Source organism: Rattus norvegicus, chromosome 18 (assembly GCF_021556685.1).
Source record: "Rattus norvegicus strain SHRSP/BbbUtx chromosome 18, alternate assembly SHRSP_T2T, whole genome shotgun sequence".
NCBI lineage: Eukaryota > Metazoa > Chordata > Mammalia > Rodentia > Muridae > Rattus > Rattus norvegicus.
Window position 1 is genome coordinate 72698238 of NC_141551.1, and position 22842 is coordinate 72721079.

Here is a 22842-nt window from a genome sequence, read left to right on the forward strand (position 1 = left end):
ATAAGATGTCAACATTAATTAATTTAAGTGGTGGAATAAATAGAATTTTATTTTTCTGGTGTATTTATATCTGAGATAATGGAAATAACAGTGCAACAAAAATTAGGCAAGATCCTGTTTACATCTGGGAGCAAAATGTTTAAATCCTACAGAGCCTTTAAACTTACCTTTATGATCATAGGGCTATGCACCACCACCTAAAAATGGGATCGAACAGAAGCGTCCTGGACGCCCCCTGAATATTACATCTTTAGTGAGATTGTCTTCAGCTGTGCCAAATCAGATTTCTATTTCTTGGGCATCTGAAATTGGAAAGGTAAGAACTTTTTCTTGGATAGTATGAAAGTGTCTGCATTGGGAGTTGATTTCATTTCTTGGGCTGATAGCTTTGTGCAGTGAAGCTGTGAGAAAATACCTGACAGAAGCAACTTTAATGAAGAAAGCTAATTTCAGTTCCAGGTTCAAGGACTCTATGTAGTCCATCATGGCGGAGAGCATGCTGGCAAGCAACTGCTTGCTCTGTATCTCAACAAAGCAGTACTGCCACCTAGAGACCAATTCTAGACACACGAGCTGTGAGAGATTTAACATTGAAACTGCAAAACTATTTCCTTTGGTTTCCTAACTATAACTTCTAAAAAGCTGTTGTTTTCTATGCAGTGATGTTAATGGCAGATTACTTTTAATCTTTCATGGATTTTGTCTTTATTTTGCAGTGAAAAAAATGTGTATGTTTACATTTCTTCAAATAGTGGTCGAATTTTAACTTTAGTGTTTTAGGTAGTATTTTTATAAACTGAAAACCTCAAGTATTTATGAAGACGATCAAACAGTGCTTTATTGGTCTTTATGGGAAGTGGTTAACTGTACTCATGTTGTAATTAAAAATAATATATTAATAACCTGTTCATAGCCAGGTGTGGTGGTGCACACCCTTGTTCCCATCACTCAGAGGCAGAGGGAGGTAGGTCTCTAGCCTGATTGACAAAGCAAATTCCTGATCAACCGAGGCCTGTCTAAAATAACAAAAGAAACAGAAGCCTTAAAAACACAAACTCGGGGTTGGGGATTTAGCTCAGTGGTAGAACTCTTGCCTAGCAAGGGCAAGGCCCTGGGTTCGGTCCTCAGCTCCAAAAAAAACCAAAACCAAAAACAAAAACACACAAACTCTGTTTTTGCCTTTAAATAAACAACTCATGGTTCAGATAAGATCCAGGGCATCTCATAAGATAGTCAGAATAGCTTTCTTAGTTCTTCAGGTCGATTAACAGGACTTTCTACTGATGCTTGGTCTCAAAATGAAAGCTAACAGTTTAGATATTGACTGAAGCAGAAAGTTTATATTGAATTCATTTTTTTATCCAGTAAATAAATGGAAATATTTGTGAATATCAACTGTCATAGTCCTATTTCATGGAAGTAAAACATAATCCTGTTTGAAATTGAGGTAGATGTTTATGGTAGGGTTTTTAGAATTTGTTTTGTTTTAGCCACAGGGATGATTTACATTTTTAAATGAATGGCTGTGGTCATTGTAGGCACCTTAGTTGTGTTGTAGAATAGAAATACTTTTTTCTTTTGTAATAAGGTCTGATCAGCAGACCTAAAATTTAGGCAGTGTTATTGGAATTTGGATACTTACAAGGCTGTCAGAGTATTTAGAAGTGTTTGATTCAGTGGCTGTTGAGCGGTCTCCATTGTGGAGTTGAGTGAGTGTGTGCAGGGAGGAGGCCGAGCAGTGGTCAGAGGCCGAGCAGTGCTGTCAGTGGTCAGCAGGGCCTCTAAAATACCTGAGTGTGGGCCTGGATATGGACACTCTCTGGCCTTTGTCTTTAGTTTTGTAATTTGTTTCTTGTGTTTTAGTTGTCCTTCTATTTAGGAAGTGGAATTAATTTTTATTGGATTTATTTTAGAAAAAAGAAGCTGGTATAGGTTTTATTTTATGATGTCATTTGCTCTAGGCCATGTAACATGTAGTCTCATCAGAAAGAATTAGAAGTTTGACACTCTAAACTTGAAGTGTTAATTTTAGAGCAGAGCCATTTGAACTTCATTTGTGCAGTGTGAACCATTTCCACATGAAACTAGAAAAGCAAGCATTGTTACATGAGTAACTAAAACCAGGGACTATTCTCACGGTGACTCCCAAGCTACTCACTTGACTAAATTAAAAAACATAATCCACAAAAGCACTTGTCCCCACTATTTACCATACAAATGGATGTTTTAAAATAACAAGTGGTTGAAAATGATTTCATATTGAGAAAACCATTTTCTTACTCACATGCTTAGTTGATGTTTCTGTCCCAGTTGCCAGCACTCCTTTGGAAGTTGTTTGAGTGTTACTTTCAGAGCCTAGGTTTCTTCCTTTTATATTTTCTGTAAGTAAATAAACCAACCAACCAAAACCCCATTATGTGATCTTTATAATGGCTTTTCTTTCTTTGTAGAATTACTCCATGTCTGTGTATCTTGTACGACAGCTTACATCAGCCATGTTATTACAGAGATTAAAAATGAAAGGTATTAGAAATCCTGATCATTCCAGAGCACTCAGTAAGTAATGTTTGTAAGACTAAGCATATGACACACTTTGGTGGAGGGAAATCCTTTGATATGTAGCAATACACGAAAATTTTAATCACTTACACTTATTATATGTTTACCACATACATGCATATATGGGTACATATATACACATATACATATAATAGTTATGTATAGTTTAACATATTTTATAATGTATATATTATAATGTTATTAACATTTTACTGATATGCATTGCTGTTATATAATATTCATAATTATGTAACTATAAATAGCTGGGGCACATGACATATTTGTTACCCAGTGGAAGAAATCTTTGCCACATTGTTTTCAGTTGTTAGAGGAAAAAAAGAACGTATCTTTTCTGTTTATACATTTAATATCGTTGGAAACAACCAGGTCAGCCCAGTAAAACATAAGGAGAGTCAGGAGAAGTAACGTATTAGTGCGAGCTCACGGCCGCTCCACTCCATCTTCTCCTCCCAGCTGTTGTGTTAAATTCCAAAACAAACTTTTGTTTTTAATTTTTCTTTTTCAGTGGCTTTAGTGTTAAAAAGAAATCTTAAAAAATCCATTAAATATATGATATAGAGTTTGTTGATAATTCTTTAATAATGGGAATGTGGTTTATTACATTAATGTTTAACATTTTGTGCTTCTTTGCCTATTCAAAGGAGGGTAGGAACTTTTAAACTGTTTTCTGTAATTCTGTTCTAATATTACTGTTAACTTTAAAGTTATTAATACCATTTTGTTCTTTTTAAAGTTAAAGAAAAACTTACTGCAGATCCTGATAGTGAAATTGCTACAACTAGTCTTCGAGTGTCCTTGATGTGCCCTGTAAGTAAGCTTCTCGTAAGTGACTAAGTGTCTTGTAAGAGTAAGGGTGGGGGTGAGTGGAAGAGTATTGTGACGGAATTCTGAACCTCTGTCTCTTCCATTCAGATATCTTCATGAGTAAGTGTTAAGGGGTTTCCCTGTGTAACAGCTCTGGCTGTCCTGGATCTCCCTTTGTAGACAGCTTGGCCTCGAGCTCACAGAGATCTTCCTGTGTCTGACTCCTCAGTGCTGGAATTAAAGGCCAGCACACTGCACCCTCCTTGTTTTTTTGTGTATTTAATTATTCTGAAGAAAGAACGCACAGAGTTGTTACAGAAGAGCAGAAAGCCTTAGGGTCAGAAAAGTGTGGTAACTGATGCTATAAAGTAATGCAGTTAAGAGGCTTTATCAGAGCGCATGTGATACTGTACATAGCAGTGACATTACTGGAGCCTCAGATGGATGCTAATTGATAGTTTGGCCTAGTGAGTTATGATGTATGGGCTGTCTTTGCAGTATACTTTTAAATTACACAAAATTTTTATCTCATATATTCTTACGTAGAGACATGGGAGAGAAATCATTCCCAGATCTGATATCCTTCTGTGCGATGTGTGGTTGGCACTGAGCTAACTGAGAGAAAGCAGACAATCTAGTTAGAGAACACAACCCATGAAAAAGTGGCAGACTCTACCTAGTGACAGGTGTGGAGGGATGTCAGGGACAGTGGGTGGAAGCTTCCTTACGTTAGGTTCCTGGAAGAAAGGAACTTTATGCGGAAAGCTATGAATCATGAATTTCTAATGTAACTTTGGATGACATTTGATGATTGCCACCAATATAAAATGTGTTTTTTTTTTTAAATTGAGAGAAAGTAATATCAGGTGTGTGTGTGGTGGGGGGAGGGTTGGGAAAGAAAATATTTTTTGAGTCTCCATAATGTGTAAATGTTTCAACAAACCCTGAGTGAGGCATAGTTTTTATTTTGCAAATTAAGTAGCTGAGGTTGTATAACCCTAATCACAGGGCCACTAGTAGAACAGGAATAAAACTTTTCTTCTGATAATTTTGTTTCCAACAGTTGCTGCCAGATTGGGCTAAAATACCGATACACCGAGCTTTAGTAGACCTGCTGTTTAGCTATTTTATTTTATTTATTTATTATATATAAGTACACTGTGTGGCCTTTATTTAGTTATCTTTACGCAGCTTTTTTCCCCCCCAAAACATCATTAATTTTGTGCGTGTGCTTGGAGCTTGCCTCTTAGGCTAGTCTGTCTGGTCCGTGAGCCTAGGGATGTGCCTGCCCCCTGAGTCCCAGCACTGTTCACACGTGTACCACCACCACAACAGGGTTGGTTGGTTTCAACCTCTCCACCACATGTTGTTTGCTTACCCTCAAGTATCTTTTTTTTTTTTTTTTTTTTCCGTAGCTGGGGACCGAACCCAGGGCCTTGCGCTAAATCCCCAACCCACCCCTCAAGTATCTTAATATTATTATTAGTAGTTATACTTTTTCTTATTTTACTTTCTGTAGACATTTTGTTGAGTGAGTTAGTGTAAGTTATTCAACTTATTTTAATGGCTTGTTTCCACACACTTACAGTGTAAAGGAGCAAACTCATTTATCCTGATGTAAAATTCCTGAATTGAATATTACTATGTCAGTATGGTTTAAATCTTAGAATATAGGATCCTTCAATGAAGGAAAAATACAGAAATGCTTAAAGATACACATTGCATTTTCTGTTGACTTGGAGTTAAATTTTGTAAATGGCCACTAACTTTTTTTCTTCTTCTTTTTTTCGGAGCTGGGGACCGAACCCAGGGCCTTGCGCTTGCTAGGCAAGCGCTCTACCGCTGAGCTAAATCCCCAACCCTGATCACTAACTTTTAAGAACCCTTTCTGCATCCCTTGTTTTATCTTTGCCCCCTTTTTAGTCCATGAACACTGAGGACAGGCTATAAGCTGGTATTGAGCTAGCTAGCATTGGTGGTGATGGTGGTGGGTCCCAGGATTAGACACTGATACTGCCATTGTGGATATAAATAGCAATATTTCCTATAAGTGACATACACAGGGAGGTTTTAAGAACTATGAAAAGAGGGCTGGAGAAATGGCTCAGTGGTTAAGAGCACTGACTGCTTTTCCAGAGGTCCTGAGTTCAAATCCCAGCAACCACATGGTGGCTCACAACCATCTCTAATGAAATCTGATGCCCTCTTCTGGTGTGTCTGAAGACAGCTACTTATATATAATATATATATTTATATATAATAAATAAATCTTAAAAAAAAAGAATTATGAAAAGAAATGACCTGGTCTAATGTGGGTATGGGTGTCAGTAGGTCTCTTCTTTAATAATTATGCATAACAATATATATATAACTATATAAAAACATACTAGAATTTGACAGATTTGATTATATAATAAAACGTTTTCATGAATATTTTGTTTATATCCCATACAAGGCTCTTTTTTTAATATAAAGAACTCTTATAAATAAGTTTAGTGACTGAAAAATGATTAAGGGTATGTGTAGAGAGTTCGTAGAGACACAAATTAACTATAAAGTAGAAGAACAGAGCTTCAAGTTTCTCTGAAAATGAAAGAAATGTATTTAAGAACTGCCTTGAAATATTTCTCACCAACCAGATTGGAAAAAAGCAAACATTCATTAACCGCAGGGATAATGGTGGAGTTGGAATATAGCACATTAGCACATTAAGTACACAAATTACAGATCAATAGACTTCTCTGGTTAAGGGAGTTTATCAGTGTTCAAAGACCATAAATATTTCCCTTCGACTTCTCCAAAATTTCATTTTGAGGTACTTATTTAGTAACATTGTAATGGTGCAAGATTGGAAGTAATGTAATTACCTGTTATCAGTGCACGAATGATAAACCATGATGTCTTTGTATCATAGTAGTTTTTAAAACATTTACTTTTTAAATGTGCGTGTGTGTGTGTGCGTGTGTGTGTGTGTGTGTGTGTGTGTATCTGCCTTTGTACTTAGACATTACTGAAGTGAAACGATGTTTCAAAACTTGAAACCACCCATAAATAAAAAGATAAACAGTCTTCATGAGAGTAAATTTAGGCTGAAGCTTTTTATTTTGAACATCTTGTTTGACTTGTTAAGACTCTAATGAGCATCTCTTTTCTCCTGTAGGCTATCTTGTCCTATTTGAACTCATTTCCTGTTGTATTCTCTGTTCTGCAGTTAGGAAAAATGAGGCTGACAATCCCGTGCCGCGCAGTGACGTGTACACATCTGCAGTGCTTTGATGCTGCCCTGTATCTTCAGATGAATGAGAAGAAGCCCACCTGGATTTGTCCTGTTTGTGACAAAAAGGCTGCCTATGAGAGTCTGATACTAGATGGGTAAGTGTAACCCCGGGCAAGTAGTTAGACAAAGAAATAGAATAAGTGGAGGAAAACTAACAGACCACCTGCTGATATGAGGTGGGCCACAGTTTTTAAGTCATCACGCAGGAGACAGAGGCAGGTAGATCTGAGTTTAAGTCTAGTTTTATATATATATATAAGGCCCTGGGTTCGGTCCCCAGCTCCGAAAAAAAAAAAGCACCCAAAAAAAAAAAAAAAAGATTTAATCATTGAGGTTCCGATGTTCTTACGTCTAACACCGTTGCCTTTTCTTGGGTGTATACTGCTTTCTTGTTTCATCTTTGACATTTATGTACTTTACAGGCTTTTTATGGAAATTCTCAATGACTGTTCTGATGTGGATGAGATCAAATTCCAGGAAGATGGTTCCTGGTGCCCCATGAGACCTAAGAAAGAAGCTATGAAAGTAACCAGCCAGCCCTGTACAAAAGTAGAAAGTATGTACTGAATGTCAGGAGCACTCAGAGAAGTGCACATTATGAAGTACAAACTCTTAACTTAACCACAAGGAGCATATTCAGAATTTAGTTTGCTAACTTTAGGCCATCTCTCCTTCCTTGTTTTCTTAAGGAATGTGCAAATCTATACCATCCTTCAAACTTTTAAATGGTGTTTCATGTACAAAACGAGTAAGTAAGTAAATATAGATAGCATGAAGATAGCCTGGAGCTCAGATCCTGAGTTACCCGTAAAGGCTGGGGCCCTGGGTGGCCTTTGTGTCATCCTGGTGCTCTAGAGGCAGACAGGGATCCCAGGGGCACACTGTTCTCTACCGGTGGGTGCTGACCCCCTTGAGTGTGGAATGACCTTTTCACAGTGGTTGGCTAAGATCATTGGGAAACACAGATACATATAGTACAAATCATAGTACAATTTTAGTTAGGAAATAGCAACAAAAGTAATTTTATGTTTGCGGGTTACCATAACATGAAGAATTGAATTAAAAGTGTCCCAGCAGTAAGAAGGTTGAGAACCACTAAACTAGACTTAAGTAATGAAGTCGGTTCAGCGAGACCTTTAAGTGGTGAGCAGTTGAGAAAGATGCTTGCTTCTAACCTGTCCTTCACAAGCATGCCCACATCTGTGCAGACATATATGCATGTATGTGTACTATGTAAACACACTTGAGAAACGGAAAGAGTAGTAATTGTTTTGTATATCTTTATACAGCCCAGTTTGGTTGGAGAGACTGTATATCATTTATTAATACGTGTGGAGACTGGTCATGAATTAGCTGTTACTGAGTGGATTCTTCCATTCGTTGGTGGAGGGATTCTGTAGCTTTAGTTTCCCAGTGTGTGTATTTGCTTTTGGCTCCTCGCTCTTATCTACTCTTAGGGACATGCTAAAGGAGTCTGATAAGTTGAAATCCATGTGCACATGCAACCTCTGGACTCCTTTCATTTGACTTTCTTCCGGCTCTGTTGAATTTCAAAAAAGCAATAACAGATTTTCTGAGTAAGAAGGGTAAATAAAGACTTTCCAGAATGTTATTTATTCTTTTGTGATCGTCACAGAACTCTTAGGGGTCACATTGCCAGGGTTGCCCACATTGGTGTAAAAAGTGTGGGCAGGTATGGTTTTATTGATTAATGTTTGATGATTTTTCCCCAATGAAATAGCATTCATTTTTGATAGATTATAGAGAGCAATATCACATAATATGGTAAATGCGTTGCTTATATAAATAGAATGAGTGATGACTAACGATTCATGATAATAACTTAGTTTACCAGTTTGGGGCTTTTATATGATCACTGCAGTTGAAATGTCTGATTCTAACTCAGTGGTGCTGTATATTTTAATACCGAAACCACATGCTCTGGAGAATAGATGTCTCTGACTTAATACTGCCACATGTGTATGATGACAGTGCAGAGCTGGTCACATTCTACACTGTTGTCCCATGGCACAAGACCAGTTGTCTAACCCTCATGTTCTGTCTGCATAATGATTGCAAGCTTAGAAAGACAGGTTCTGAACAAACCCACTGATAGCATGGGAGAGACCGTGCTCTGAAGGAGACTTCTGACCTCTGTCAGGAATAGTCCTGGCAGTCCTCACTTAATGTTGAGCAGACAGGTTAGGGACTTGGACTTTGTCCCTGCTAGAGAAAATGATTTCCTTAGCTGTGTATTGTTAGGTATATACACAGACATTTAAGACTTCTATAGCTAGTTTTTGTTATATCTTTGATATTTCTTATCTTTTTTTTTTAATCTGCATCCAGGTTCAAGTGTCTTTAGTAAACCTTGTTCAGTGACTGTAGCCAGTGATGCAAGCAAGAAGAAGATTGATGTTATTGATCTAACAATAGAGAGCTCTTCTGATGAAGAGGAAGACCCTCCCGCCAAAAGGAAATGCATCTTTATGTCAGAAACACAAAGCAGTCCAACCAAAGGGTTTGTCCATTTATAGTTCACTACTGTTCATTGCACTTAAAACACGTTGTTCTTGGCATGGTTTTGAAATATCTGTCTGAGAAGTAACTATAGAAAGCATTTTTCCTTTGCTTTGGTACAGTTGAAGTAGTTTCAAGTCAGCACATTATTTACAGATCAAATTTTGCTGAAAATATTCAACCTGTTCGGGAAGTGGGAGTTTAAGTATTTTTACCTTATGTTACATTCTTGAACCTGTTCACGAGGGTCTTGACATCTCAGTCCAGTGTACTGCAGTTGGTGTAGTGGAATGGAGACATAGGAGGCTTCTGAGGACAGGTCATCTCTGGCACTTTTGTGTACTTGTTAGGTGATTTGGGTTATAATCCTTGACTTTGAACCACTTTTTGTATTTTAAGATGAGGGAAAATACTGCCTGCTTCATAGGATCACTGCTAAGTTTTGATGAGATTATTACAGAAGAACTTGGCTACCATGCCAGGAACGTGATAGATAGTTCCTTAATGAAAATCTATCTTCTTTCCTTTCTACTTTACAGAGCAAAATATGGGCAAAGTAGATGGGTGCGTCTTACCATGTACGTTCTGTGACTTATACAGGGACGCTTTGGACCTTTACAACAAGACAGATTGGACAGATCCTTTTCGCAGAGAGATCTTGACACCCATGAGTTGTTGTGACAGACCGTGATTACATTCTCAGAGCTGTATGTGCTAGTCTCATCTCTGTCCTCAGTCTAGTTAGTATTTTCTTAGACATTCTTTTTTTTTTTTTTTTTTTTTTTCTTTTCTTTTTTTCGGAGCTGGGGACCGAACCCAGTAGACATTTTTTTTAATAATACAAATTGCCCATTTCAGGTATATATCATGAAGTTATTTGTTCACCATTCCAAGTCAGTATTAGCATATTTTCAACGTGAAAAAATGCACATAATCACTTGTTTGTTATCCTGCATCTACTAGATGTAGTCAGCATAGCTTTTTATTACGTCTCTGAATTTGACTGTTCTGGACATTGTATATAAGTGAATTATATTGAGTATACTTTAGATTCCTTTTTATAATTCTTTATAGGTACTTTGAAATGAGTTTTAATAGACTTAAAACTTTTGAGCTTCTTTCTGAACTATTAAGGCATTTACTCTTCTAAGCCAGGTGTGGTAGCTAAAACCTGTGATATCAGTGCTTCAGTGACTGACACAAGTCCATCGCCATGAGCCTACGACCAGCCTTAGGCTCCTGTTAGACAACAACAACTAAAATAAAGTACTTTTATTCCATATGTGATTTATCTATCACAGTATGAGTATGGAGTTAAATTTTCTTTCACCTATTTAATTAGAATAATTTTTTATTATTATTATGCCAGAAAGTGAGAAAAGTACTTTATGTTTTTTCCCTATATACTGATTATTGTTGTTTTGGGGCAGTTCGTTTAATACTTCTGAAAGTGAAATGATAAACAAATGAATATACAATTTTGAAGTGCTTATGAAGTGTAGAATCAAGATTCTACATTTTTACTTTATAATTTTAAATATAATTATGTTTTAGAATTACAACATATAATAAATAGAGAGTTTCAAACCTTTTCTAATCAGTTTTTGTCTGAGAAATTTTTGTGTGATCCCAGGAATATGAACTAAGTATACAAATTGGACATTTACTGATAACAAATCATAAGCTTTTAGAAGCAGTGTTTTATTACACCAGACAGCTTTACTTATTAAAAGTGGAAATACTGCATTCTAATGAAATAGTTGTGCCTATTTTTACATAAAAGGATTAAGTGGGTGTCTAAGGAGATGGCTCAGTGAGTAAAGTGATTTCCCTACAAGAGGGTGTAGCATCTGAATTTAGGTCCTCACCACCCATATAAAAGTCTGACCTGTGCATTTATGACCCCAGTGGTGATTCTGGAGGAGTAGACAGGCAGATCGCAGAGGCTTGGTACCATCTAGTCTAGCGGAAGGAAGCAGCGAGCTCCAGGTTCAGTGATAGAGCCTGTCTTAAAAATTAAGATAGATGGTGATTGAGAACATGCCCTGATGACCACTTCTGCCCCCCCCCCCCCCGCCCACACACACACACTGAATTTGGATAAAAGTTTGATGTTGCTGGATATAGAACATATTAGTGCTAAAATACCCATTTACATAAATATGTAGTACAAAATTATATAAGTATGTTAAAGAATACCAGAAATTGTAGGGAATTTTTCCCTAATCTTACTCTAACATTCATTTATTGATTTTTTTTTTAAAAATGAGCAACCTAAAATGAACAACTCTAAAAGAAATATTTGAAGCCAAACATTGTAATGCAGTACTACTCAAAGATGTTTTAATTTGATACTTACATACTGAAGAATAGTGCTATAATTAAATACTATATAATAGTGCCTTAATTAAATACTTTATTCTTAGTACATATGTACAGTAGAAACATACATGGCAGGTCACAATAGGGATGAATTTGAGCCAAGGTATTTAAGGTGGCATCAGTTAGCATAGTGTAACTACATGTGCATTGCAAAATGTGCACAGGTCTGTTAAGATCTAAGGTTTAAATGAAGTCACCAGATGCAGTGTTGTGGCTTAGTGTTGCCAGAAACACCTTGAATTTATTATGCGTTCAATCACAAATTAAATTTCAGTTGTTACTCAGAACCTTTTTCTGTTAATCCATTGGGGACATTACCCATAGTTCCAGGAACCGTTTTAGAACATGAGGAAAATTGAGTCGCAGGTCTCAACTTTCATTTCATTTCATTTCATTTCATTTCCTGTGTGGCTGAGAATTACACAGTGATGCTGACTCCAACTGAAGTAACTGTATACAGTCTTAGAGTCTGTCATACTACAAAGAGTGTCCTTCACTCTCTGTTAACCCATCCATGAGTTTGAGATAAAAGGGGAGGAGTAGCACATAGATTATGTGACAAAAGTTCAAAATGACTGTAGCACGCAGAAGACTAAAGAGGTTATACTTTAGTTACATACTAAGAAGATCGATATTAAAACTTCATCTAGATTGAAAAGAAAACACTTAACACTGCTAAGTATAAGGTGGAAATTGTAATGATATCAAGAATACTTGAAGGTTTTTATTCTGAAAGCCTTCATAAATTTTAGCACTTGGCTGTTTCCATAAAGTTGAAATAATCTTTCATACCTGAATCACATTTGCACAACAAACAAAATGAATATTATAGAGATATAAATGGGAATCCGAAGATCAGTTTTAGGAGGTTAGCAGTTATTAATAAAGTGACATTCAGTACAGCTAAGTAGACTTCATTCTGCAAGTTCTTTAGTATTGGAAACTACATTGATAAAATGATTTTGCTATAAGGACAACTATCTAGTTATCCTAATTGATGCTTTGAAAGTATTCAATAAATGTCTCCTGACAGAAATCTTAATGTCTTTTAAACGTCTGAATTTACTAAATGGTAATGGGCTCACTGCTTAAAACAAGTTTGAATTAGACTACATCAGAAGCATGGTGTCTTGCATTCATACCATATCACTTTTGTCCCATTGAGGGTATGTGACTGTACGTAATATTTTAGCCAGTGCTTATGATTGCGGAATGCCTGTGGTACAGTCCAAAGGAATAAGCAGGAAAGTGAGTAGTGGAGCTTAGAGTGTGATGGATGATTGGGTGTCAGGACTGATGGTATTAATTAAGCCAAGGAAAGGGACAGTCACAATTATTCTGATTCTTAAAATATTAACTGGCTCGATTTTTTTTCTTCTTTGTATGACATTTAACAAAGTTTGGACCAATAGAAGAAAGATAAATGGGAAAACTTACTGACCACTGTTTGATGTTTTGTGTTAAAAATCTCATTTTCTTAGAGCTGGAGGAAATGACTTAGTGGTTTAGAGTCCCTTATTGCTGTTACAGAGGACCTGGGTTCTGTTCTCACACTGTCCACAGCTCCACTTCCAGCTATCGTGATGGCCTCTTCTGACCCCCATGGGCACCAGCAGGTGTGCGGTATATGTAAATGCAAGCAGCACACTCAAACACTTGAAGTAATCCCTTAACATTTTTAAATCTTTTTCTGTTAAGTCAGAGTAGATGCCATCTGTCAGAATGCCATGGTGTCAGCTTCTGCTGGGTTGACACCTTGTTCCCTGCCTGCTCTTCTGCTTTTAGTGTTTTCTTTCTCATCATTTATTTTACTTATATCACAGTGTCTGGAAGTTTTAGATTTTTAACTGTTGTTTTTAGGGAACATAAACAAATAAGAATAAAGAATGAGAAATCAGAAAATTTCCTGTAACTTAGACAACAAGAATTACATGAGCCATTTAGTTTTAAGAGGTATATCTTAGTTTTAGTAAAAATTATAAATATTTTTTCAGAGAACCAAGAAGCAAGTGAAACACTTCCCATGTAGAGAGAATTACTGTCACCATTTTGCTAATAATCTGACCAGAGCCCTTTAGTGCATCTTTATAACTCCTGTCTGAAGAAACTTACACCATATAAGCATGTAGAGAACTTTTAAACTAACTTTCTATTGGCTCCTTCTCAGCTTTTAAGAGCCTAATGGCTGGCTGCTCTGTGGTTGTTGATGACTCATTTTCAGACACCTAGATCTAAACCACGTATGATTTCTATTATCTCTGGTATAAAACATGACCTAAAATTCTAGTGCTTGCTCTATAGCAGCATTCTGGCAGTTTACTTTTATATCATAATATAAATTTAGGAAAATTTAGAACAAGTACATTTGCTTAATATGTACATATACTTGTATGTGTATATGAATGCTATGAGGAATTAACACATTTTAAATATTAAAAAATTAATTTTATTAAATTTTAGCATCTATTCCTTGAAGGTGACATACCCATTTTTATTTCTAATGTATGTCTATAAATACATGTTGCTCCTGGGTTTTGTTTTTGTATTTTGATACAGAGTCTCATGTAGTATAGTCTTTTTTTTTAAAATAAAGATTTATTTATTCATTTCATGTATGCGAGTACACTGTCACTGTCTTCAGACACACCAGAAGAGGGCATCAGATCTTATTACAGATGGTTGTGAGCTACCATGTGGTTGCTGGGAATTGAACTCGGGACCTCTGGAAGAGCAGCCAGTGCTCTTAACCGCTGAGCCATCTCTCCAGGACATAGTACACAGTTTTATTTCAAATATTGATATATTTGTTTGATATATCGCTAGCCAAGGATGACTTTTTACTCTTGGGACTATAGGCCTGTCTATCCTGCCTAGCTAACAAGTTGGATTTATAATGATAGTTGCAGAAGTCAAGCAATAGGAATTAATCAGCACTGAATTCTTTACATTAACTGTCTTGACCAAGCCAGCTCAGTCAGTCAACAGGTTCTCCAGTGCAGGAGCAAGGATTAAAAAGAAAAAAGACAATTAGACAACATTGTAGCATGACCCCAGCCTGTTCTGAGGCTGAGGTGGGTTTATTTTCCCCTAGTCTGCTTTTATGCCATTTTAATTACATGCAAGTAATAAGGTCAGTTCTGGGTTAAGGAACAAGCAAGGCAATAAACAAAGTCCTGTGATTACTGTTTCTAGGGCTCATCAGGATGACCAAGATACCTGAGCCAACTTCCCTGTCCTGGCTCAACGTCAGATTCTTGCCTGAAGCCTACTTCTTTATTCTAGCCTCAAGTCAGATTCCTGCCTGAGCTAACTTCCTTGTCCTGGCCCAATATCAAATTCCTGCCTATCGGCCTCAAAAGCTCTCCACACCATCTTTAATGAGATTGTAATGATTTACTAATAGGGGTGCCCATCAGGCTTTCGTATTTTTGTAAATTTTAACTCAGTCTTTTTTTTTGCCACCAGAGAAATGGAATAGGTATACATTAATTAGGTGTTACTGTAGAGATGTACCCCAGGGAATAACTAGGGCATAGTTACATTCAAATCAAAACAAGCCAGTCTCAGTGTCAAACGTCTGAGATTCATGATAAGGTGCTAAAGGCTTTCACTTTTCCAGCTCTGTCCTCTACAGCACACACAACTTGTTTCATAAACTCAGACCTCCCTGCTCCATATCCAGGCTGTTCTTGACCATTATTGCTTGGTACCAGCATCTGCTGGGCTTTTCCATTGCAATTGTGCTGTGCCTTCAACAGCCTGGCTACCCATGCTACATGGTGCCAGACGGCTCTCAGTGGCACCTTTTTGCCTCCAGTACTACCTGGATAGGTTAGGAAGTTCAACTGCAAGCATGAGATGTAGTCTCAACCCCCTAGACAAGAGCTGATTCTAAGAAAATACTCCCAGATTTGTGTTCCTCGGTTGTGTTGGTGTGTTCCTAACCACTGTAATTTCTCAGCAATGGATTTTCCAGCCCAGATGTCTCATGTAGCCCGGTCTGGTCTATCACTGCAATAACATGGTACCTGGTAACAAAACACCATGATTAAAAGTATCTTGGGAAGACAAGGGTTTGTTTTAGCTTGCAGTTCTCTAGTACAGTCCACTGTAGAAAATCAGAACAGAGAAGGTAGGAACTGAAGCAGCATCCATCCACAGAGAAGCAGTGCTTCCTGCATGAGGTCCATGGTATAAGCCACGAGCAGCAGCTTTTGTAGAAGCCAGGATCACCCAGGGAAGGTGTTACCCACAGTGGGCCTGTCCATCCCATAGCAATCACTAGTGAAGAAAATGGCCCACTGGACAGTGTGATGGAAGCTTAGGTGAGCTTCTCTCTCCCCAAGTCACCCTAGTTTGTGTCATGTGGACAAACACTAACCAGCACACCAGGTTTGTGTATTTCCTATCCTCCGACCTTGGTCAGACTTTAATACTTACGCTCTGGCCTTGCGTTAGTGGGCAGTGCAGGCAGCGTGTACTGTGGACAGCTTGGTTTCTGCATTTCCAGGGTCTTACGTCTCACAAATGCTGTGAGCAACAGCCAGGCAGTCTTAGTGTCTTCATAGAATGAGTGACACACCTAAGTTTAGAACGATTCTTGAGTCTAACTGGATTCTGATTACTTAAGACTTTGACATTAAATCAAGATTATAGAAATGTTTGTTAAATTTAGACTGAAGAATTCCGTGCAGGCATGATGAAGTGTGCTTCAGGCGTGGCAGTGATGTCTGCATCGTGTTTACCTTCCTAGTTACTGCCTTGGCACCATGGCTCTTGGAGCTTCTAAGGAAGTTGTGGTTTCCTCTTCCTATTTTTTCCCTTCTCCATGACCCCCCCCCCCCCCCCCAGCCAACCCCCTCTCCCTTTCCTTTGTTTGTTTGGAACAGAGTTGACCTTGAACTTTTCTGATGTCTTTGCCTTTCAGATGCTGCTAGTGCTAGGATTACAGACTTTTTCACCAAGTCTAGTTTTGTGTGGTGTTGGGGTTGAAGCCAAGACCTCATACCTGCCAGGCAGGCACTCTACCTACTGTGGTACATCCCTGGCCCAGGGAATTGTGCTGTCTTCATCCTCATACTGGTTTTCTTCAGTGTTGGTCTCTTTGAGCTTGGTATTGATTGGCAGCTGTGGGGTGCTAATTTAAATATTTTGCTCTCTTTCTGTATTTCATTACTTGTCGCTAAGATATTCATTCCCAATGTAAGCAGTTCATAATGTTCCTTGAATACCCGCAAATATTTGTTGCAAAGTTCTAGTTGTTTCCCTAAGCTAAGAAAAAAGTCAGATAAGCATGAGTGTGAAACCTCTCTTTAAACCTAGCCTTTCAAGCGTATGGTCAGTGTTTAAGTTATGTTGCTTCTTGGAATTATAGTCTTAATTATATAGTATTCATGTATTATTTTTATATAAAACCATAAGGTCCTTGCTGTGTGCTGCTTGATCTGTATTTGTAGTAGCATGACTAGCCCATTTCAAAGGTATAAGCCCCCTTAGAAGGGTAGGTAGTATGTCACTGTAGCTAGCATTGTTATTTGTGAATACCGTAAAGATTTTAAATCCCGGGGATTGGTTATCTTGCCTTAATTCATGGTTGTATGGTTGTATCACCAGACCGACTAGCTTTAGGATTGGTTAGTTTTGCTGAGATCATTTCTGTAGTTCACATTGGATTTGTAATCGAAGAGACTGAGTTGGTGTTAGCAGCTTCATACAAGTGTTCTTATTTTAAACCAACCAACCCACCCTCCCTCCCTCCCTCCCTCCTCCCCTCCCTCCCTCCCTCCTTCCCTCCCTCCCTCCCTCCTTCCCTCGCTCCCTCCTTCCTTCCTTCTTTCTTTCTTTCTTTCTTTCTTTCTTTCTTTCTTTCTTCTTTCCTTCCTTCCTTCCCCTCCCTCCCTCCCTCCCTCCTTCCTTCCTTCCTTCCTTTCTCTCTTTCTCTCTCTTTCTCTCTCTTTCTTTCTTTTTCTTTCCTTTTCTTTCTTTCTTTCGACAGAATCTCACTATGTAGTCCTGACTGCTGTGGAATGCATGTAAATCATGCTGTTAGGAAATGCTGGGATTAAAAGCATGTACCATCGTCCCCAGCAGTAACAGCCCTCTTTTTAAGCCTCAAATTTCTTTATACATAAATTATTATTATCCATATATGTGTGTGCTTATGTTTGCACACACACTATGTGTACATTAGCATAAAATATAAATAATGTATAATTTTATTTGTGGATTAAAGTATTCCTTTATAGCAGTGGTTCCCAAGCTTGCTAATGCTGTGACCCTTTAATACAATTCCTCACATTGTGGTAACCCCCAACTGTAAAATTGTTTTTGTTGTTACTTTGTAACTGTAGTTTTACTACTGTTATGAATTATATTAAGTGCCTAATATGCAGGATGTCTGGATATGTGACCCTTGTGAAAGTGTCACGACCCAGAGGTTGGAAACTGCTGCTTTACGTATATTTTAATTCTACCTTGCTTCTGTCTATGCCAACAGCTAGTGTTGAAAAACCAGATGCATTCATGTTAGAATAAAGGCTGTTAGGGAAGATTAGAGTAGATCTAGAGGTTGCATAGTGAGTGGCTGCCATACACTTGTACTGAGACTTACTGACCATACATCTGAGAATGCCCAGTGGTTCAGCTCTTCTCTCCTGTGAACTAACAGCCAGACTATTTGTAATTTCCCATACTATTTAAAACAGGGTTCTCATGTATCAGCCATCTTCTGTAAGGGTGCCCAGTGTGACTTCAGTTGATCCTGCTGCTATTCCACCTTCATTAACAGACTACTCAGTACCATTCCACCACACGCCAGTGTCGAGCATGTCATCAGATTTGCCAGGTACGTGAGTACTGTGTTTGTTTTAGTTGCACTCTTTTTAATCTTAATCATTAGAACAAATGTATTTAATTTTGAATGCAAATGCTGAAAGAAATTTCCAGGCTTCATATAGAAGTATTACTGTCTTAGCATTCCATGTTCTGTTGTTTTAATTTTAATAAGTGAGAATTACAGATTCTGATAATAGGAGATTGAATTGTAGAAAATTTGCACTTAGGCTTTTCTGGAAGCTTCACTGCTATGGGACAGTTTCTTCAGAAGTCTTCCTGTTTTCTTTTCATATTTTTTGTCAATCCAAATCTGAGCAATGTGGGAACCAGTACATCTTGTATTCTTAACTTAATACATTGCCCTCCTGTTTTCTGGAAGTTGATTTTGATCTACAGCTTACTTTTATTCCTGCCCTTAATTAAGATCATAAGCACAGTGCTTATGCTTTGAATAAACTATATTCTTTTAAAAGTAATTGTTAATTATATTATCTATCCCTATATAGTCTTGCCTCTTGAATTTAGTTTTATTTGAATAAAATGTAGTGGAAAAGAGTAGACTAAAAATAATACCCACTGAAAATGTCTTAAAACACACACACACACACACACACACACACACACACACACTTAAGAGTAGCATATGTTTGTTTCAGGTATGATTTGTGATTTTGTATTTTTCACCTTCTTTGTGACACCAACTAACACCAGTCAGAACATTCATCACATATTCATTGTATGCAAGGATTCTACTAAGGGATAGAAGCCAGAGCTCATTGTCTCAGGGCACAGTTCTCAATAGTCATGTGTTATAACCTTGTCTAAGTTGTTGAGTAAGTGATCATCATCTTCATATGTGTTAGAAATAAATATTTCTAAAGGATTTACTTAGGACTGTCAGTTAAAAGTCTTGGGAAAAAGATAGCGAGCATTTCTTTTTACCAAAGTGATTATTTAGCAGTAACTGAGGAAAAAAAGACTGAGTCATTAGTCCTATTAAGTATTCAAACTATGAGAATCTGACTTTTTTAATTTAGGAGAATGCATATTCTGATTTAGAGTATAAATGAAAGGGATTTTGTTTTTTTTTTTTTTGTTTTATATCATTCTTTTTGTGTGTTGTGTGTCTTAAATGTGCTTGAACTTTGTGTTTTATAAAGTTAATTTAAGCTTATAGAAATCATGCTCATGTTTATGGTAATAAATGGTCAATATAAACCAATATTCTGATTGTTTAAATATTAAAAAACTTTTAGTAGTTGATAAATAGAATAGAGCCAGTTTTACTCATAAAAAATTACTAGATATTAAAACTTACATAGCAATTAGATACCTAAGAAGTTTGATGTTTACTTCTGTTTTATTGTCATGCACTTTTTGATCATTAGTGATTGGGTATATAATCTTTATGTAAGTAGTCATAATGTGCAGTTTTAGAATTGATAAATTCTAATAGTTTTAGAGTAAAACTTGAAGTAGAATACCAAGAATGGAGAGAAGACACTTTTCATAGATTCTAACATTCTTTTTAAACATCATAAATCTGAATCTTCTGAATCTGCAGGAGAACAAAGAAGAAATGATATTAATAACGAAGTGCAGCTTGGAACATCTTCTGATACTGTGCAACAGTGAATGCAAAATAAAACATAATTTGTATTTATGGAGTGGAAAAGAGCTTGATTCTTTCAAGAAAAAAATATGTCTGCCTTATTACTGTTAGTGCCATATTGTCAGGTGTGAATGGTGCTTAAAAGTTGTATGATTAAAATTTCAAAGTGCTAAAACCTTTACACTCTTAACTACATAGCATTTATGCTCTGTGAAGTTTATGGCTCAAGTGAGGAAACAGTGTGTGGTTGCCAATAAGGGGATGAAAAGCAAACAGTCAGTCCATTAGCATCTAGAATTTAAAAAGTTACAGCTTAATTAATGTTTATTAAACATTATTAGATTTCTAATAGCATCTTTTTTTTTTTAAGTGAAAAAGTCAGTGCATTTTTAATTGAAATACTAGAGGGCCAGAATAACTCCTATCAATATGCTGTCACAGTTGAAACAGAAAATAATTTTGCTAACAGCAAGGGAGTAAAATTTTATTATTGATGAAACTATTTCATAGCAAAATAGTGTACTTAAATGGCAAAATGGTGGTGGTGGTCTGCTCTTTGATTAGGAATGACTTTGAAACACATGGAAATGTTTTTTATTGAGGAATAGTCACATTTAAGTTGTTTGGATTTTGTGAGGTGCTGGAAAGACAATCTAATATTACAACCAATCTTTAGAAAAATGTTTATACATCTTAAATAGGACATTGTGTAGTTAGTAGTATGTGTAGTTATCCGTGGGCAAGATATCAAACCAAATAGATCAAAAACAAGTAAAACTTTTCTAAATAGATTTTATGTTTGCTGGGACACATGAGTTGTCTGGCAAAGAGAGTCACAGTACATCTGCAAAGTTGGGTTGGAATAGCTAATATTGGAAGACCTTGGCCCTCAGTGTACATTCTGTAATAATAGAGTGCAGTTGGCATATTTTATCAAACTTACATGACGTGGCAGCAGTTGGACATTGGGGACGAATCAGCACTCTCAAATGAGTTGTTTGAATCTGTGGCACAGCGTCTGAAATGGTAATGCTTTCTTTAGCTTTTATTTAGTTTATTCTTAAAATAGAATGAGTAACATTATATATGGTGAGCTAGACATGGTGACTTCTGCATATGAGCCCTGTACTTAGGAAGCAGGGGCAGGAGGTCTGTGAGTTCAGTGTGTCAGCCTGTGCTATGGAGTAAAACCCTGCCTGACAAAATCAAACCAAACCAACAACAAAAACTATTAAAAAGCAGGAGCTGACTCTATGAGATGACTTCCTAGTTAAGAGCATTGGCTGTTCCTGCAGAGGACTGAGTTCATTTTATGGAACCACATGACAGCTCACCAGCATCTTTAACTGCAGCTCTGTGGGATTCAGTCTCCTCTCTGACAACTGTGGGTATCTGTACACATGTGCACTGAGTGCACACACACACGCATGCATACTAAAAATGTCTTTAAAAAGTAGAAGCTCTTTGTAAAAATGAACAAAAAAAGTTAAATCACTTAGGGCGAAACAACAATCAATAAAATCAACCCAGTTCATTAAATGATATTCCAATAAATCTCGATGTCTTCATCCGTGATGGAACTTTTGACTAGAACAGGTTTGAATTGCTATTTAAAGCAGGCAGACTGATTGAATAACTTAAAGTGTTGTCCTCATTTAAATGTTACCTTCTGGTTATCATTTTAATGGTAAACATTGCAGCAGTGGATTATAACTTACTTCGTTCATCAGATTAAACTGCTAAATCATGTAGCTAGAACAGATTATACCAACAAGTCTTTAGAAACTTTCAGTCATTCCTCCCAAATCGCGGGGGTTATAGTTTGTATGATGATAAGAGCTTAAAATACACTCATTTGTAAATAAGGAAATAATGATACTTTAAATTTTTTAGTTAAATTATTTATAGTTTTTATTGAATGTGCCCATTATCTTTCTTACTAATCTCTATTTTCATAGTGATAAAGTATTAGACTTTGACTCCACGTGGTTGCTATATTAAATGGCAGCATATAAAAGCTCATGGGAGCAGGGCAGTGATGGTGCACGCCTTTAGTCCCAGCGCTTGGGAGACAGAGGTATGTGGATCTCTGGGTTGAGGCCAGCGTGGTCTAGAGTAGGTTCCAGGACACACAGGCCAGGGCTACGCAGAGTAACCTATCTCAAGAAAACGAAAACCAACCAAGCCAGCCAAGCACTGGAAAGAGAAGAGAAGCATCCGTGTTAGGTATAAGGTTGTTCCAGGCATGAAACCATGAACATTTTGGGGATCAAACAGACTTTGGCCTTTTGGTTTGTTTGTCAACAGGATGATCCCACTGTGTAGCCCTGGCTAGCCTGGAACTCAGCGAGATCTGCCTGTCTCTGCATCCCGTGTGCTGGGCATCATCGCCCTAGTTTAATGGCCTGTACTCAGGATTTGGTTCTTTTTTTAATGTCTTAAAATGATTTAAAATCATTTGATCACACAGGGAAGTCTTTAGAAGTTGACTTTGAAGATTTTTGCTAGACTTTTCAGATGTGAGGTTTTTAGTATACCTTATTGTTACTTGAGTACTTAACTTGAAGAAAATCTTTTTCACATTTCTATTTTCAAAATGTAGGTGTAGAATCTGAGTTTCTTTGTTTAGGCCATTGTAGTAGCTGAGAACCTATTAACTATAAAAGTAGCTCATTGGTGAATGGCGGTTCCCAAGCGCTTGCTTTGTGCAGAGCTCTGTAGAGCTCTTTGATGTGGGAATGGGCAGACAGCTAGCTCCTGATGTAGTAAATATCTGTTAAAGAATTGGCATTTTTAGATGGATGTGTATTTCTTTAAAATAAATATAAAGTAT

At 37.1% G+C, this 22842-nt stretch overlaps 1 protein-coding gene across 2 annotated transcripts in view; it reads left to right on the forward strand.

Annotated features, from left to right (window-relative positions):
• Pias2 (protein inhibitor of activated STAT, 2) overlaps positions 1-22842 on the forward strand; it is an 84601-nt gene that overhangs the window by 50810 nt on the left and 10949 nt on the right. Inside the window, 8 exon segments of one of the 2 annotated variants that reach the window (NM_053337.2) lie at positions 182-316; positions 2451-2556; positions 3314-3387; positions 6596-6756; positions 7084-7217; positions 9011-9182; positions 18268-18407; positions 19962-21551. In NM_053337.2, the coding sequence (NP_445789.2) occupies positions 182-316; positions 2451-2556; positions 3314-3387; positions 6596-6756; positions 7084-7217; positions 9011-9182; positions 18268-18407; positions 19962-20032 (993 nt within the window). In that variant the 3' untranslated portion in view covers positions 20033-21551. 2 annotated transcript variants of the gene reach the window in all.